This window comes from Rhinoderma darwinii, chromosome 7, assembly GCF_050947455.1.
Source record: "Rhinoderma darwinii isolate aRhiDar2 chromosome 7, aRhiDar2.hap1, whole genome shotgun sequence".
NCBI lineage: Eukaryota > Metazoa > Chordata > Amphibia > Anura > Rhinodermatidae > Rhinoderma > Rhinoderma darwinii.
Window position 1 is genome coordinate 122428305 of NC_134693.1, and position 16352 is coordinate 122444656.

A 16352-nucleotide genomic window follows, 5' to 3' on the forward strand; every position below is an offset into this window, starting at 1 on the left:
ATTTCTGATCTGAAGGATTGCAATGTCTATTTCTCGTCCATGGTCATACATGGGCAGCAACTCTCTAAAAATTCTATACTCTACAGTTTCCAGATCTTGCCTAGACTTTAATGCCATAAATATCTATGCTGGAAAAACCCTTTTAAACATTTTCTCTTAAGGGGCTTTTCTCATCAAGACATCCCTTGTTTAAAAAGAGGCCAGCGGGCGATCAGCTAATTGCCACAGGTACCCCTTCTCCACCCCTTGGCGATCCACACATTTAACCTGCAGCAACCGCTGCATGTGATTGGTCGTCCCTGTAATGCATGGACGCACTGGGTCTGTGGCATCCGCTTTGATACTCTCTCTGTTCTGGTACATACAGGGGCATATAGACATCTTGATAAGACAACCCCTTTAATTTAAGTATTCTTTAACCAATTTGAAGTTCTGTTCAACCTCCTTACCACTCAGTAGTCGGAAGGGGAGACATTGACTGAAAAGGTATGTTGAAACGCAGAGTCAAAAACTTCTCAAAATACGGAGCTGTTTTCAAGAGAAAACGGCTCCTGATTTTCAGACGTTTTTTTGTGCCACTCGTGATTTTCTCTGCGTTTTTTTACGGCCATTTTTGGAGCTTTTTTCAATAGTTTATGGAAAACGGCTCCAAAAACGTCCCAAAAAGTGTCCTGCACTTTTTCGCAGCCGTTTTTTTTTTACGCGTTTTCCCACTGAAATCAATGGGCAGATGTTTGGAGGCGTTCTGCTTCCGATCTTCGGGCGTTTACGGCCCGAAAAACGGCTCAAAATAGGCCGTGTGAGCATACCCAAAGACTGCTTTGTATGGAAATTGGATATATTTCTCTTTTTTATTTCTTTTCAGGCTCTAATAGATGAAGACCGGCTTCTATCACGACTAGAAGTCATGGGGAACCAGTTGCAAGCTTATTCAAAAGTAGGTTACGATGTGTAGTATTAAGTCTTTTGAGCTGAGCCTGGCTGCAAAGATCCTGGCACCGCATTGCCAGCTGAATTTGTTGCGCTACTTTTCAGTCATGGCAGATGTTAGTCAGGGACAATGGTCTGATAAACCAAAAAGTACCAATACTGAAATTAATGACATTTTCCCATTCTATTTAAAAAAAATAATAATAAAATTGTACAATAAAAAGTTCTGCAATATTTTGTGTTCCAGAAAACCCATATAGACCTAATACGACTTTCAGTTGAAAACTAGCTGCAACTGTATCCAGATAATCCTCTGTGAGCTAAATAGCAGCTACTCTAGACTGATATTTTACCTACACTGATACATTGTAGCAAACCTTCAGGACTGGAGAGAAATTAGTGCTGCTGTGTTTACCTTACAGAGGCTCCCAAAACTACTAGGGTCTATAGCAAAAGACAGGGGCTGCACAATGACATAACGTTGCGTGCAAATCGCTGTCTCAAAACAACTTTTATTATCCTGTGATATAGAAAGTTGCGACTGTCTCCGACATTCTGCAGCTGCGTCGTGACCGTGATTTGTGTTAGACTTTGTGTCATCGTGTAGCCCTAACCTAAATTGTCACAGCTCCCAATATAATTTTCCAGGAAAAAGTGTTATGCCTAAGGCACAATAAAGACCCTAATTTCCAGCTACCTAAATGATCATGTTAAATTGAACTAAAATATAACTTTTAATAACTTAAATAAAACACTTCCAAATAGGACATATAACACACATGTTTAAAAGTAGCCCATGTTCGCTAGTAGGGGGTAGTAAATCTGAATACGTTGCTGGAATGTATTGAATAGGTGCATAGGTGTATAGGTGAATCAGCCGGCTGCTGCAGTACGCTATGCTAGCACCAAGTAACTTTGGGATTTCCAACTGCTAGCCTAACAAAGAAAGTAAAGCAAAGCAGACCCGCGACCTGTTTGGCTACAAACGTAGCGCCTTCAGGGGTATAATGTGGCTAGTAGAAAAAAAAATAAAAAAAATAGATAAATATATATATATATATATATATATATATATATATATATATATATATATATATATATTTTAGGGGACATGTAGATGTGTTTTTTGTGTTGGTCGATGGGTTTAATTTCTTTCTTTGATCCCTCCACACGTGACCTCCTGGTAAAACTGTATAATGTGGAGGCAAAACATTGACAGAATTGCTAAGATAAAAATGTGTTGCGCTAAAAAGCTTTTGGTAAGGTCTTGTTCTTTTTTTCCTAATCCTTTATAAATGTCCGGTAGGGGGCCGACCGATACGGTCGCCCCATAGAAAGTGAGTGGAGCAGTGGCAGAGATTGCGCAGTATTGCTCCATTCACACAGGGCACTTGGTAACCCCAGTGTTCGGACCCCCTCCGATCAGACCTTTATCACCTATCCTGTGGATAAGTCATAAATGATCGTTATGAGAAACCCCCTTTTAAATACATGTGTAAATGTTTTCTTAGGCCTTACGTTATTGAGCTGCGCAAAATATCGCTGCATGTTTCGCTTTTTTGGTTGGCAAGTATGACGAAATCTGCGACAGAGGCTCCTGATATACCCTCTGTCGATGATCTGAACCGAGCCGAACCTACACAGAGCTTAGGATATTTGACATTTGTTTAGGAAAACGGACCATAACCTTTTACAAATTTTTGGAAGAGTTGAGGAAGATTCAGCAAACAAGCACAAAGTTGTTCCTATTTAGGAGTAAAATCTTAAACTGCGATACTCAACATCTTTTTCTGGTCACATACTAATGTTATTAGTGATTCTAGCGATTTTATATATTATGGGAAAAGTTTTAAAGTTTTCCGTTTTTTTATTTTTGTTTAGAGTCAGACTGATGATGGGATTCGGAAAGAGTTAATAGCGTTACAGGAGGACAAACACAACTATGAGACAACAGCCAAAGAGTCTCTGAGGCGAGTTCTTCAGGAGAAAATCGAGGTGGTGCGGAAGCTGTCTGAAGTGGAGGTATGACGTGGTGGTGACAGGAGCTTTAACTTCAAAGCAATACAAATATAGGTTTCTATATCACTTCTATACTTTTATGTATCTATAACTGGTAAGATATCGTATGAACAGTAATAGTACATACTGAAGTGATGAAGAAATACTGATTGCGGAGGCAGACTGTTGGGCCAGTCTAGATAGAATTAAGGGGTAGTGGGAAAAGCAACTTTAATTTGAGGGTACAATAACCGGATCCTCAGTTAATCTAGGAAAGGGTCATTTATGGAAACATAGGCACTCCGGTGGTTGCAATTTCATTAAAGGGGTTGTCCAGGCAGGGGGCGGTTTTTCATGCAAATTACCTATCCACATGATGGGTCATCAGTATATGATCGGTGTGGCTCTAGGCACCGGAAGTTATTCAGTGGTCGGTATTGGAAGATGGCTCCGGTTACTGGAATAGCAGCCGTACCGCAGCTCTGTTCCTATTCACTTAGATAGGAGCAGATCAGCAGCACGGCCGCTATACTGTAACCGGAGCATCTGCTGTAGGTACCAAACCCTGCATAACATCCGATGCCCGGAGGCAGCCAGAACAGCTCATCGCTGTGGGGTGATGGACCCCACGTGTCCTATACTGATGACCTATCCTGTGGATAAGTCATCAGTATGGGAAACCGCCCTTACATTCTGCTCACCGTTAATGTCTAAAGAGGTCACGTTTATATTGTTTATAATGTATTTTTAGGCGTTGCGTACATTACCTCATTTTACTATTTTCAGAGAAGTCTAAGTAACACAGAAGATGAATGTACCCATCTGAAGGAGATGAACGAGAGGACCCAGGAAGAATTGCGAGAGCTAGCCAACAAATACAATGCGGCAGTGAATGAAATTAAAGATCTAACTGACAAGCTGAAGGTAAGTTATTGAAGTCCTGGTTGTTTCGGAATTTGGACTTAATTAACAAAGCTTTTCTCTAAGCCATCAACGTAATCGGTTATTAAATGTTCTAAAGGTTTATGGGTCACAGGAATATCAATTAAAATGGTTCTTCAACTGCATGTCCTTTTTTGCAAGTGGCTGACTATGGCATAAAATCTTAAACGGAGCATTACTCACCTGACCCATCCCCCACTGCTCCCACACCGACTCACCTCATCTTCACATGTGATCGCTGTAGCCAATCACTGGCCGCAGTGGTGACGACATTGGGGTCAACGTGTCGCCGCTGCAGCGGGTGAATAAAGCCTGGCGGGGAACTTTCATAATGCCCCGGTGATTGGTAAAAGAAGGCGGCAAAATTCTGAAAATTTGCTTTATACGTGATTGGCAAATAAGTCATTCATTTAACATCACTTTACTTCTCTTGAATGGATTTTACGTTTTTACAAAACAATCCGTATACAGCAGCGAGGAGTGATCTGATTTCACAGCGAAGCCAAAAATTAATGTCAATATAAATCCCTCCATCTAATATGTATCAAATTCTCATCCGCGGCTGCACACTAAGATGTATACATGCGTAATATGTATATATGAAAAACCCGGGGTTTAAAATTGAAGGGGGAACATAGTGCAGACCGCCACTGACCGTCAAATAAAAGCAATTTTTTTGTAGATACTCATAAGGTTAAACTTAACAAGCGCTTATGGTCATAAAAACCTGTGGCACGCTGTAGATAGAATTTCCTTATAACTACACTAAGCCGTATATCTTTGGTAACCTAAAATCCCAAACTTTAAAAAAAATCTTTTAAATTGCGTGTAGATCAGTGAGTGTGATCACATCTATAAGTGGTGGGTAGCAGGTGTACCGAGACTAGGGGGGGAGTGTGTTGTACGGGTTTAGCATTACTCCTGCACCATATGGGATGTAGAAAGGTCACATTTCACTGGCTGCCTTGCTCTGCACTCTCTATCCATTTTTAAACCTAGATATTTCATCTTATTTGTTCTAAACAGCTCATCTAGGAGACTACATGCTATTAATGTATCATAAGACCAGCGGGACATCAAAACATGTTCATAGTTTTGAGACACCTGCGAGGGGGGAGGTTTTAAGAACGTAATGTTATACTGTCAATGTTGCATTCCACGTTCTCAAGATTTGAGCTGTCACCCGACTGTGAGCAATGGGCTATAGGCCACCCACCCTGTCGCCTTCACAGGTGGCAAGTAGTTTACTTCCTCTTTAAGGTAAGATATTTAGAGAGCACACGAGAGCGCACATTGCACACGGAATGATTTACAATCTGGTATGTGACGGTTCTCCCCTCTGAATATCTTCAGGCTAGTATTTAATTCTTTCTTTACCTTTTACATTTGCGTTGCTGTCATTTGGATTAACTGAAATGAATATCCCTTTAAAACAAATCGCTTCAAGTGTTAAAAAACAAACAAACTAGCAATTAGAGAGTGATCCTAATATTGATTAAAGGAGGTTTCCCATAAAGGATAGGTGATCAATGTCTGATTGCTGGGACCCCCACAATCATTAGAACCCCTATTCCTCCTCGCTGCACGATCGTAGAGAGGAGTTTGAATGGAGCGGCGGTCACGCGTGCGCCATGCTGCTCGATTAAATGTCTACGGGGCCGGCAGAAACCGCCTTTATACTCTGCTCTTTCCGTCAGCCCCATAGACATTGAATGGAGCGGCAGGAAGCATGTGTGATCACCGCTCCATTCTTCTCACTCCTTACATCCCCTCCAGTGCTAAAGTACGTGAAGCAATAACGGGAACGTGTGGACAGTCTTAGGTTTTGGGTGTGTATTGGTCTAGTGCCCCTTAAGATCCAATAAGACATAAATAAAATCTGTTCCACCACTAGTATAGAAGACTCATTAGTATTTAGGAGTACATATAATATTCACTGCCCCACGTGTAGGTGTTCATATTATTTACTTACGTTATTTACTCCACAGGCAGCTGAAGGTCGCCAAGAGGAAATTCAACAGAAAGGCCTAGCGGAGAAGAAAGAATTACAACACAAGATTGATGAGATGGAGGAGAAAGAACAGGAATTACAAGCTAAAATTGAGGCCTTGCAAGCGGACAACGACTTCACCAATGAGCGTCTCACTGCCTTACAAGGTGCGTCCTCCCTCTGCGCTCGCTGCTTTCGTCGTCTTTTTTTTGTTTGCCATTTTTTTTTATTTTTGGAATTCTGCTTGCAGTACGGTTAGAGAATCTTCAGGAGAAAACACTTAAGGAGCACAGCGCCCTGGGTAAGTGCCACCCATAGTTAGGATGGTATTGGAAGAAGACTGGTGGGGCTATAGATTTGGTAAAATGTACACTTTTTTTTTTTTTTTTACAGAGATATTGTCATGTTTTCTGAGATGACGTTTTTTGTTTTAATCACTACCTGGCTTGCTTTTATTGAACTAAAATGTAAGCAATTGCCGTTTTCTTGGGACTTTAAAGAGCCAACGATTAGATCCCATTTTTTTTTAGATGAAGAATTCCTGTCCCAACATAGTCTTTGGGAAAGACTTTTCTAATCTCGCAGAATGTAATCCGATACCATCCTTGGCTGTATGCAAACTTTTTCTGTACGGAGGCATAATACACGTGAGAAATGTGCCTAAATCCAAGGAGGTTTTAATTAGGATTAACGAACCTCTTGCTTTAAAGAGTAACTCCGTGACATGTCAGAAATTTTAATCGGTGAGGATCCAAGCGCTGTGACCCCCATTGATCGCTAAAACAAAGTGGCAGAATCGCTCGGGTGATCGCTGTCTTGCCTAGTTTCTGTGATTAGCTTTCCTTGGAGCGTTGTAGGGACTCAATAGAAAGTCTGGGAGTTCGTACACTGATCGCTCGGCTGTCTGCGGGTCCTGCGTACAGGTGATAATGTGGAGTGAACGTTATCCTTATTAGTAAGATTTGCAGTTTTTGGCTTCTGTATTCTTCCGTGGCCCCTGCACAGGTCTGGTCTTGGTGTGGTAATAATTCCTTGCAACTTTCTGGACTACAAACACTTAGAGTCCAGGTCTAGTCCCGTCCCCCCTTTCCTCCTTTTTTTTTTTTTTTTAAGCTCCCTCTTTCTGACATGGCTTAGGTTTACACCGCACTCGCTCTACACAGACCCCATAGCTGCCATAAAAGTTGTTGCACCGTGGTAAGTTTGCTCCTTCTTATGGTGCAAAGATGCAGAGACTTCTTGTTGTCGGAAACTATACAATAAGATAAAACATGAAACCATATTTGAAACAAGGGATACCAACATTGGAGAGCTAAGCTGTTAGCCTTGTTCCTGTTGACAAGCTTGCTGACGGTCTCCAAAATCAGCCAGCAGAATTGTGAATGCAGCTCTGGGCTGTTACTCCGGATTAGTAATTGAATGCCTTATATAGTAACTCTGCTTGTTATCCATGGAAGTTAAAATGTCAGCATACACTTGAAACTTAATTTCATGACCTTTTCTTTCCACATAGCAAATAAATAAGAAAATGCAGGCGTGTGAATGCTGGTATGTGACAAAAAAAATCTATTTAGTGAATATGACCATCTAAAAATAATCCGAATAGAAGAAGTACAGCTTTTCATTGATGGGAAAACATTACCACACGGGTTTGTACCAATGATGCAGAACTTACATGGGACTGCCGTGTCTTTTGGACTATGAGTGAATGATGTAGAGGAAGGGTTATGTAGTGTAACATTGGACCTAGCAAAGTTCCACACGGTCTCCTGAAGGGAATGGTTCCTGCTGTGCAGAATCCATTCAGTAATTATTAATACTGTGGACTTTTGTTGAACTTGGAGACCGACGCATCCTGCAAAACATCTTATTACTGACGTGATCCTCCGCTCACGATCACAAGGAGCACTTGGGGCTTATTTTATTACTTCTTAAATTCAGACTTACTAAAACTGGCCGTATACAGCCCGAAAGTTTACCCTAAACATACGATAAGAAGAATATCCGGCAGTGATGAGGCGAGGGAGGAAGCGCTTTGTTACACTCAGATCCTCTTACATGTGGCGAAATTTGTTAATCTCTGTAAATATTGGCAGATCTCTCACTAATCATCTGCATCCCTAAGAATTCTGCTTGTCTGGTTTAAAGGGGTTTTCCCATAATTATTTCTAACTTATCCACAGGTTGGTTGATAAGGATCTAATTGATGGGGGTCCGACTGCTGGGACCCCCACCGATCACGAGAACGGGCTTACCTAGCTGGTCCTGTGAGCCCCAAAGGAATGGTGCGGTAGTGCGAATGCTCGATCAGCGCTTCATTTGTTTCTATGAGGCTGTCGAGCGCTATCTTCGGCAGCCCCATAGAAATGAAAAGAGCGGTGGCTGAGCATGCGATCTACCGCTCCATTCCAATGGGGCTCGCCGCAGCGGCAAAGTAAGGCCGTTCACGTGAGCGGTGAAGGTCCCAGCGGACAGACCTCCACCGATCAGGTATTTATTCCCTATCCTGTGGACGAGTGATAAATAATGATTATGGGAAAACCCCTTTAAGATCATAATGTTACCCAATCTAGTTAAAATGATGGAGAGAGATTTGGAATTTTTTTAAATACTTGATTCTAGAATTTGCACCGTAAAATGATTGGTCTGGATCGTCTTGACCTGGGATCTGTAAATGTTTAGTATTCCCGCATTTTTCCGTGTTTTGTTACGTTTCTGAAATCTATGCTGGCACTGCTGTGAATACTGGAGGTATAGATCACATTTAAGCACCTTATTTTCTGTAAGTGTAATATAATATTTTATGTCCCATAATATTGTAATAAAATACTTATACATTTTCTATCGAACAATGCAAGTGTTTTGGTGGAGTCTGTAGTACTGCTTTTTTCCAGCAGAGGGGACTGTTGTGTACTGCATGTTTTTGGACTTGATCTACTTGATTTATTCTGATCAGGTACTAGATAAAATCGTTTTGGTTTTTTTATTATAGCATTAACAATCTTTTGTAATCACAGGCATACAAGTCGATGACTTCATACCTAAAATCAACGGCAATGCAGATAACGGTATGTGTTCCAGCTGGACATTTATGAGCACTTCATTCCTGCATTTCATGAATGCTGTATTCATAGTTCATGCCATCATTACATTTTTCACCCACCACCGCATGATACGTTCTTGCATTTTCTGAATGTGATTTGCGTGTGTCGTCTTGGCATTTCATATGGCGCTGTGGTGGTCAAAAGCGTATCCAGCTCTAAGTGAAATGCTAATTGCTGGCGTCTTAAACACATAAAATTATGTATCTGAACTTCAGAGAACAGGATTTATGGGGGATTATTTAACTGATGAATCCTTTATGAAGATGGTAAAGAAAGGGATGGGCACATGATGGCACAGGTGTCTTGCACAGTGGGTGCGTTTGAATGCCCGGGCACTTGTCAGTAGGCGCAGATGTTTTAAAACTCGTATTGATTTTGGCAGGGATGATCTGATGGTAATCCAAGCTCATGGTGTTAACCTGTGAGAAATGTAATCCTGTTGTGCGCTCCGTTGCCCTGGCTCCCCTTCTATGCGCCAGTTTTAAAGGGCAGTATTTGCCAAAAGGATCATTCCAGCTGTAGTCTCTGCAAATTGAACTGGGAGACCATATACATATATATATATGTCTGTGGTCCATGCTGTATATGTGACTTTTTAGAGTCGTGGTTCCAGCAAGTACTGAAAATCTTATGTTTCTTATTACGGAATTGTATGGATATACTTTTAGATCTTCAGTCGCTGTTCGGATATAAGATTGAAGAGATCTGGAGTGAGGGACTTTGGACCCAAAATTAAGTCTCTTCCTCTCCGCTGTAAATCTATATGTGGTAGGGTTTATAGTCCAAATATTACAGTGTGAAGAATATTATTATTTTCTGCGTTGACCTTATAACTTATTGCACAGTGTATACATAGGTTTAGAAATGATCAAACATTCTGTAGCTCGGTGGATTTTGATCCTCAATGTTTCTTTATTCACTGCAGTAGAAGCTAAATGCTAAAAGACGGAGGTGTGCGCGCGCCCCTGGTGCTCCCAAAGGATCGTAACTCAAAGAGAATTTGTTACTAGGAGACAAGGAGATAAGATTGTACACCCACTTACTGTTCTTCATCACACACCCCATGTCGAGAGGACCAGAATAAGCACACCGCTTGCTAATCTACATATCTACTTATAAAAAAACAAATCAGCACGATTTTTCCGTAGGCGAGTACAGTAAGGAAAAAGATCTAATGCAACTGAATGCAAGGTTTTGCAATACTGACCTGGAACTCCTCAATTGGGCTGGGCTGGTTGCTACCGAGACATGTCAGAAAACGTCACAGAAGAAACTTTTTATGAAGTACTGGAGGGTTTTTCTTTTGCATAAGTTTCCCCCAGGGAACCCACAACTGAAGGAAGCCAATTGATTTCATAGGTGGTCAATTGGCTACCTAGGAAATTGGCCCTAGGCTACGTTCACATGTGTTAGATTTGCATATTGCAAATCCCACACAAATCCCTACTTTATCCACGGCAGAATTTTGAGACCTTTTTGCCGTACCTGTGTAGCAGGTCCGTACGAGCATTGGCTTCATTGTCAGTCAAAGTGGCTAATCTAGGAGTTTTTCATGTGGCATCCGCACCAATCGGTAGTATGCTACTTGTTTCTGCAGGGTTTTTTTTTTTTCTGCATTGCAGACAAAAATCAGTTCGGAGATTTACTGCAACATGTGAATGGAGTTGCGGAAACCCCGTTTAGATGCATGAGATGCAAAGTTTTGTGGGTCCTTATGTGGATTTCAGCACGGCATCTGCACCAAGATCCGTATCAAATTTGACATATGTTAACGGGGCCCTAGTGTGTATGAGGAAGAGAGAAGTTATATTGTGCGCTCCAGTAGTTACTAAAACTGATGTTTATTGTCACTTCTGTACAATGCTGTGGAATATATTGGCGCTAGCTATATAAGCAATGGGAAATAATTCGTTTTGCAGGCACTGCTGGATCTCCAAACATCAGATGCTGGTATATTTAAAGGGGTTTTCCTATCTTGGAGATTTCTGGAATATCCACAGGATATACCATAAATGTCCGATAGAAATGGATCCGCCTCTGGGTCTGCACCTCTTTCTAGAATGGGGCTCCCCTGACCAGTTCTACCTTGTTTGGCACCCGCTGCTCCCCGGCCACTGTCTAAAGAGGTGTTTGGGAGTACGGAAACAGCCAAGCTCATTGCAGAGAATTGAATTACAATTAAAACAGAGTAGCACAGCAAGCTACGCTATTTCCATAGCTCCCGAGATCCAGAAACAGTGTAGCTAGCTGTGCTACGTGGTTTTCGTAACTCCCATTCACTTCTATGGGAGCCAAAGGGGTTTTGCGTGATCACTAAAATTGTTGCTTTCTTCCAAAACCAGTACAACGACTGTTCACAGGTTGTGTGGGGTGTTGCAGCTCAGCCCCATTTACTTCAATGGTTGATCTGCAATACCAAACACAATCCATGGACGGGTGTGGCGCGGTTTCTGGAAGGAGGACATGTTTTTGTAATCCTGTGAGCGCGGCTGTTTCCGTAACTCTCGACCACCTCTTCAGACAGTGAGCAGTGGGAGCCGGACAAGGTAGGACAGAGGTCCCGGAGGCTCGTTTTAGAGAGTTGCATATATGGGACCCCCAACTATCGGACGTTTATGGAATATCTTGTGGATATGCCATAAATGTCCAAGATGGGAAAACCCCCTTTAAGATAAATGATTGTAGATGATAAATGAAGCCCAGTGATGTAATGTGGTCCAAACAGTTAGTTCTGGCAGCCCAAACCATGATTTCCCTACGACGGGGTAAACAAACATTCACAAACTCCTCCTCCCACCTAAATAACGGTCTGCAAACATTTTGCGCCTTCTATGGTAATAATCCGGCAGTCTCATTCGTTGCTCTGAAAACTGGCCCGTCTTGAATGCCAAAATCTCGTTTGAGAGAGCGTGCATGTGCCCGTCATGTATGGTCCAACACCCTACCGTGCTTCGTCTGGGCCTCAAATCTAGTTTCTGCGCATGCGCCGCTATGGTGTCCCGTTGTGCGCACTCACCAGAACAGGACATCGCTGCGAAAGCGCGGGATTTCGTGTGTGCTGTGGGGAGGCAAGGAGCTGTCAATCAAAAGTAAGGAGGCGGGGTTAACTAGTAAAGGCTTGAGGAATGAAGATATGACTTTAAAAATTAAGAAATGACTTCTGCTCATTAGCATACGGCAAAGGAACACTAAATAAAATAAACAAAATACTAAGGGTACAAACACAGCGTAAACACTGCGATTTTCCGCAACAGAATCGCTGCGGACAATCCGCAGCATTTTGGGTGAGATTTCAACAAATCTTGTCCCCACACTGCGGAAAAAAGCCGCTGAAAAAAACGCACAGAAATTGACCTGCGGTGCAGTTTCTTAAACCCGCAACAAAGTGGTGTGTGTTGCAATATATGCGGCAGAGTCAGGGATTGTGCCACAAAAACTCACAAGTAAGAAAAAAAAAGAATGTTCTACTTACCCAGAGTTCCCTGCTATTTCTCAAGTCCGGCCTCCCTGAATGATGTTGCAGGACATGTGACCGCTGCAGCCAATCATGGGCTGCAGTGGACATCAGAGGAGCGAGGGGGTAAGTATGTGCGATAAGTTACGCAGCGGAATTTACGCCCGAAAAAACACACCACTGTATGGTGCGGGATTTCAGACGGCATTCCCTGCGGTGTTCAGAGCGAATATGCTGCGCAGTTTGACGCCGTGTATCCGCCCTGAATACGCTGTGTGTTTTCCTACCCTAAAGTCACAGAGCCGACTTAGAAGATAATTATAGGTTATATAAAAATGATTTTTCACCCATTTCTACCAGGTATTGCTGGTTTAATAGGTGAAATGCTGGTGACAGGTTCCCTTTAAATGCGCTTGTAACTTTCGTGTCGTTTTTTTCATAAATTTCTTGCAAACCAAAATTTCATGCGGTTTCTGTGACTATTGATAAAATATATAATAGAGTCCAATAAGGATGGGCGAGGGTTTTTCGACCTTTAATACTGGGTTAATAATGCGCCCATATTACGATTGTCTGAAACTTGACTTAAGGGGTTTTTACACAGGACGGTTATCGGGCAGACGAGCGTTCATATAACGCTCGTTGCCGATAATTGCCTTGTGTAAAAAGGGGAACGATCAGCAGATGAACGAGCAAACACTCAATCATTTGCTGGTCGTATCGTTTAAAAAAAGTAAAAGATTATAGTTCTCTGCAGCACATTCCATCTCAGCATAATAATGGATGGGGACGAGTGATCGGAGTAACAATCCATCCATAGCTCCGCGTGACAGGAGCAGACGAGCGCCGATCAACGATGTCTGGTTCGAGCCTCCCTGTCACCAGGTCTTTAACCACATGGCTTAATATAGAAAAAATAATGTGGCAGCTGCTGCTATTACTGGGCTCCAGTGACTGCGTTTCCTGCTAGGGTACCATCCGGGTGGAGTTATTGCCGTTCTTGAGGTCATACATTGTCATGATTTTTTTTTAATAAACTCACATTCACCAAACCTAGGACACGTATCGATGCACATTCATATCAGGACTTCCCTCGTCTGTTTTATAGGTGCGGATGTTTGATTTTTGTGGGTTCACCTGCACTCGTATATTGGAGAATTTAAATACTGTGCAGGATCTCAGACAGAAGCAATGCAATAATAGATCAAAACAGTGGTGGGAAGTTTAAGTACCGACGTTTTTGCCTGCAAATCCGTCAGCAGAAAACAGCAGCCTGTATTTAGCCTGTGTCTGCTGATGGGTTGAAAAGGAATCAATGGGGAACGTTGGTTTTCTGGCTGCTTCCAGGATCTGTAAGCTCCCACAAAGTGAGCGATCCTAATAATAGAGGCATAATAGGGAATTGCAGCATAAAAAAATCCAATATGTGAAGGGTCCACCACAGTATGTTTGGGGATGAGTCTCCAATAAATGTGTAGAGCCCACCAGTTGCTCACCTCATGTGGAAATATACCCAAGTGTTTTTTTTTCTTTTAATATGGTAGTGATCCGTTGTGAATCCAGTTCCCTAGACCCCCAGCAAACGGCTGCCAAGCAGCTACCCACAGATAAATGGCCGTCAATGTAATAGATCTGCCAGAGTGAGAAGCTACTGTTTGGTTTCGAGCAGGGGACTCTACTCTGACATCCATATGCCCTATAGTCTATATCTTGGTCATTTACATAATTTTTGTATATTCCCTGAATTATCACAGTGTTCACTTTTATTCTTCTGACATGTCAGCGACGCGTCCAAAGAGGTCATCAGGGTTGGTATACAGGGATCCACTGAACTGTTCCTTTTCAGATCTCTCATTGAACTCAAAAGAACTGTAATACACGTTTTGAAAATTAAAGGGGTTTTCCCATGAGACACATTTAAAACATATCCTCAGGATATGTCCCTCTTCTTTTTTTTTTCTGCCTCGGCTACTTCCTGACTATCTGGTCGGGAGTTACGAAAACAGAGTAGCTCGCTGAGCTACGCTGTTTCCGTAACTCCCATAGTAGTGAATGGCAGTTACGGAAGCAGCGTAGTATTTTTGAGAAGGTGTTGTTTACGTGAGACCATTTACTCTCTTATATTGATTGGTCTTTTTTTAGGGGCTCCATCGATTTTTAGGCTGTTTGGATTTGTCTCGGTTTGTTGAGCCATGTGATCGTTCGATCATTGATGATCATTACTTTTAGGTTCACTTTTTCTTTTTTGGTAACAGAAAATTGCACGGTTTGATTCATTGCACTTCACTTTTCATACGTGGGTTCATCTAGAGACGGTTTAATGTACTTGGCTGGTTTCGATGTGGTCTTCTTCAGGCTTGCCCAGCATCAGTGCAGTCATGAAGAGGATGGCAGCCCAGCAATGGTCATATTACATTCTGACAGCTTTACATGGAAGCGGAGTCAGGCTGTCAAAGCTAGACCGTTCATTCCTAGGCTGGCTTCTCGACATGTCATAGTCTACTTCTGTACAGTCTTGAGAAAGTGTATGCTAGAACTGAAAACGAGATGATCTCTCATAGATGAACAGGATATAGATCGGGAACAAGGTGACAAATTGCATTAAACATTACTGAGCACATGTGACCTCTTAGAGGCCATTTATAAATGGGATTCGCTGTTGTAGGACAGGAAACATGTCAAGATGGGAAAAATATAGAAACCTTTCAGGGGATGGTCTACCCAAGCGATTGACTTTGTAGCATATTAACTACCATACTAACCTCATTGGTGGAAAATTCATCGCTAGTTACGAACAGTTTCACTTAGACCTGATACGCGACCCCTCCCCCACCACATCCATTCTCATCCTCTGATTTAATGCCCCCATCCACTCTTCATTCCTTGCTACAGAAAAGCTCCCCACCGATCAATGAATATACATTACCTCCAGCCAGGACGTGATGTGTATTCAGAATCCTAACCACTTCTGTAGCGTCTCTGTGAGACTACAGCACAGCGAGATCTTGCTGTGAATCACGGCTTACAGCGTAATCTCGCGAGACTACGCCTGCTATGCTGTAAATCACGGAGAAGTGGTCAGGATTCTGAATACACATCCCGTCCTGGCTGGAGGTAATGTATATCCATTGTCAGAACACTGCAGTAATGTTATAGTGTGTTTATGTGGCTGCACATAGCGATATAGCTATATCGCTATGTGCAGTGTAAATGAATGGGGAGAAGTGTATGACGCTGATTGGTCACTGATTGGTCCGCGTCATACGCATCTCTTTACAACGCCCACTTGGTCAAAAAGTAACACGCCCAGTTGTCCAATAAGAAACTCATTAGCATAAAGCAGATATAGGTCATAACTCCGTCAAAAATGATAATTTTTCTAAATAAAAACCACTGCTGTAATCTACATTACAGCGCCGATCACATTATGTGCAATATAGGCCACATATAATGTGGTGACGGAGCCTCTTTAAGTGAAGATCGCCCAATTTTAAGTTGCCTAGTCATTCGCGGCCTTATGTTTTGTATCTCGCCGGTATCTAGTTGTGATATTCTCACTGACTAGTGGATCCAATCACAGTACTGCTATCTTGTATGAGCCTGGTCATTCCTTCCATGCCTACACCAGTGACAGTTCATGTCTATTTCTGTCCCTGTTAAGTCCTTTGGCCTCCATATGCATGTGCGATGATTCATCAAGATTTGTCTTGTGTGCAGAGTGACCAGCAAACGCCCATCTTGAGCTGTCACTCCGTGGCGCTATAATTAAAGCAAGTGTGAGTTTGGAAAGGTATGAAAGGTCGCACTCTTGGAAACGGGGCTGTATAGGAAAGGGAAAGAAGAAATGTTTGCAGAAGGTTCAGGGTATTGTATGTCAGGGAATCCCTAGAGAGAGCAGGTGATCTCTGGGTCTGCCCGTCCTCTTGCTCTGACT

The 16352-nt window shown here is 42.3% G+C and overlaps 1 protein-coding gene across 4 annotated transcripts in view; it reads left to right on the forward strand.

The window, feature by feature from the left end:
- SLMAP (sarcolemma associated protein) overlaps nucleotides 1–16352 on the forward strand; it is a 91225-nt gene that overhangs the window by 55987 nt on the left and 18886 nt on the right. For 2 of the 4 annotated variants that reach the window (XM_075833931.1, XM_075833932.1), the window contains exons 7-12: nucleotides 866–937; nucleotides 2812–2952; nucleotides 3715–3852; nucleotides 5859–6027; nucleotides 6111–6161; nucleotides 8878–8928. In XM_075833931.1, the coding sequence (XP_075690046.1) occupies nucleotides 866–937; nucleotides 2812–2952; nucleotides 3715–3852; nucleotides 5859–6027; nucleotides 6111–6161; nucleotides 8878–8928 (622 nt within the window). The remainder of the gene's footprint in view (nucleotides 1–865; nucleotides 938–2811; nucleotides 2953–3714; nucleotides 3853–5858; nucleotides 6028–6110; nucleotides 6162–8877; nucleotides 8929–16352) is intronic. The other 2 variants (XM_075833933.1, XM_075833934.1) reach the window with 1 other exon arrangement.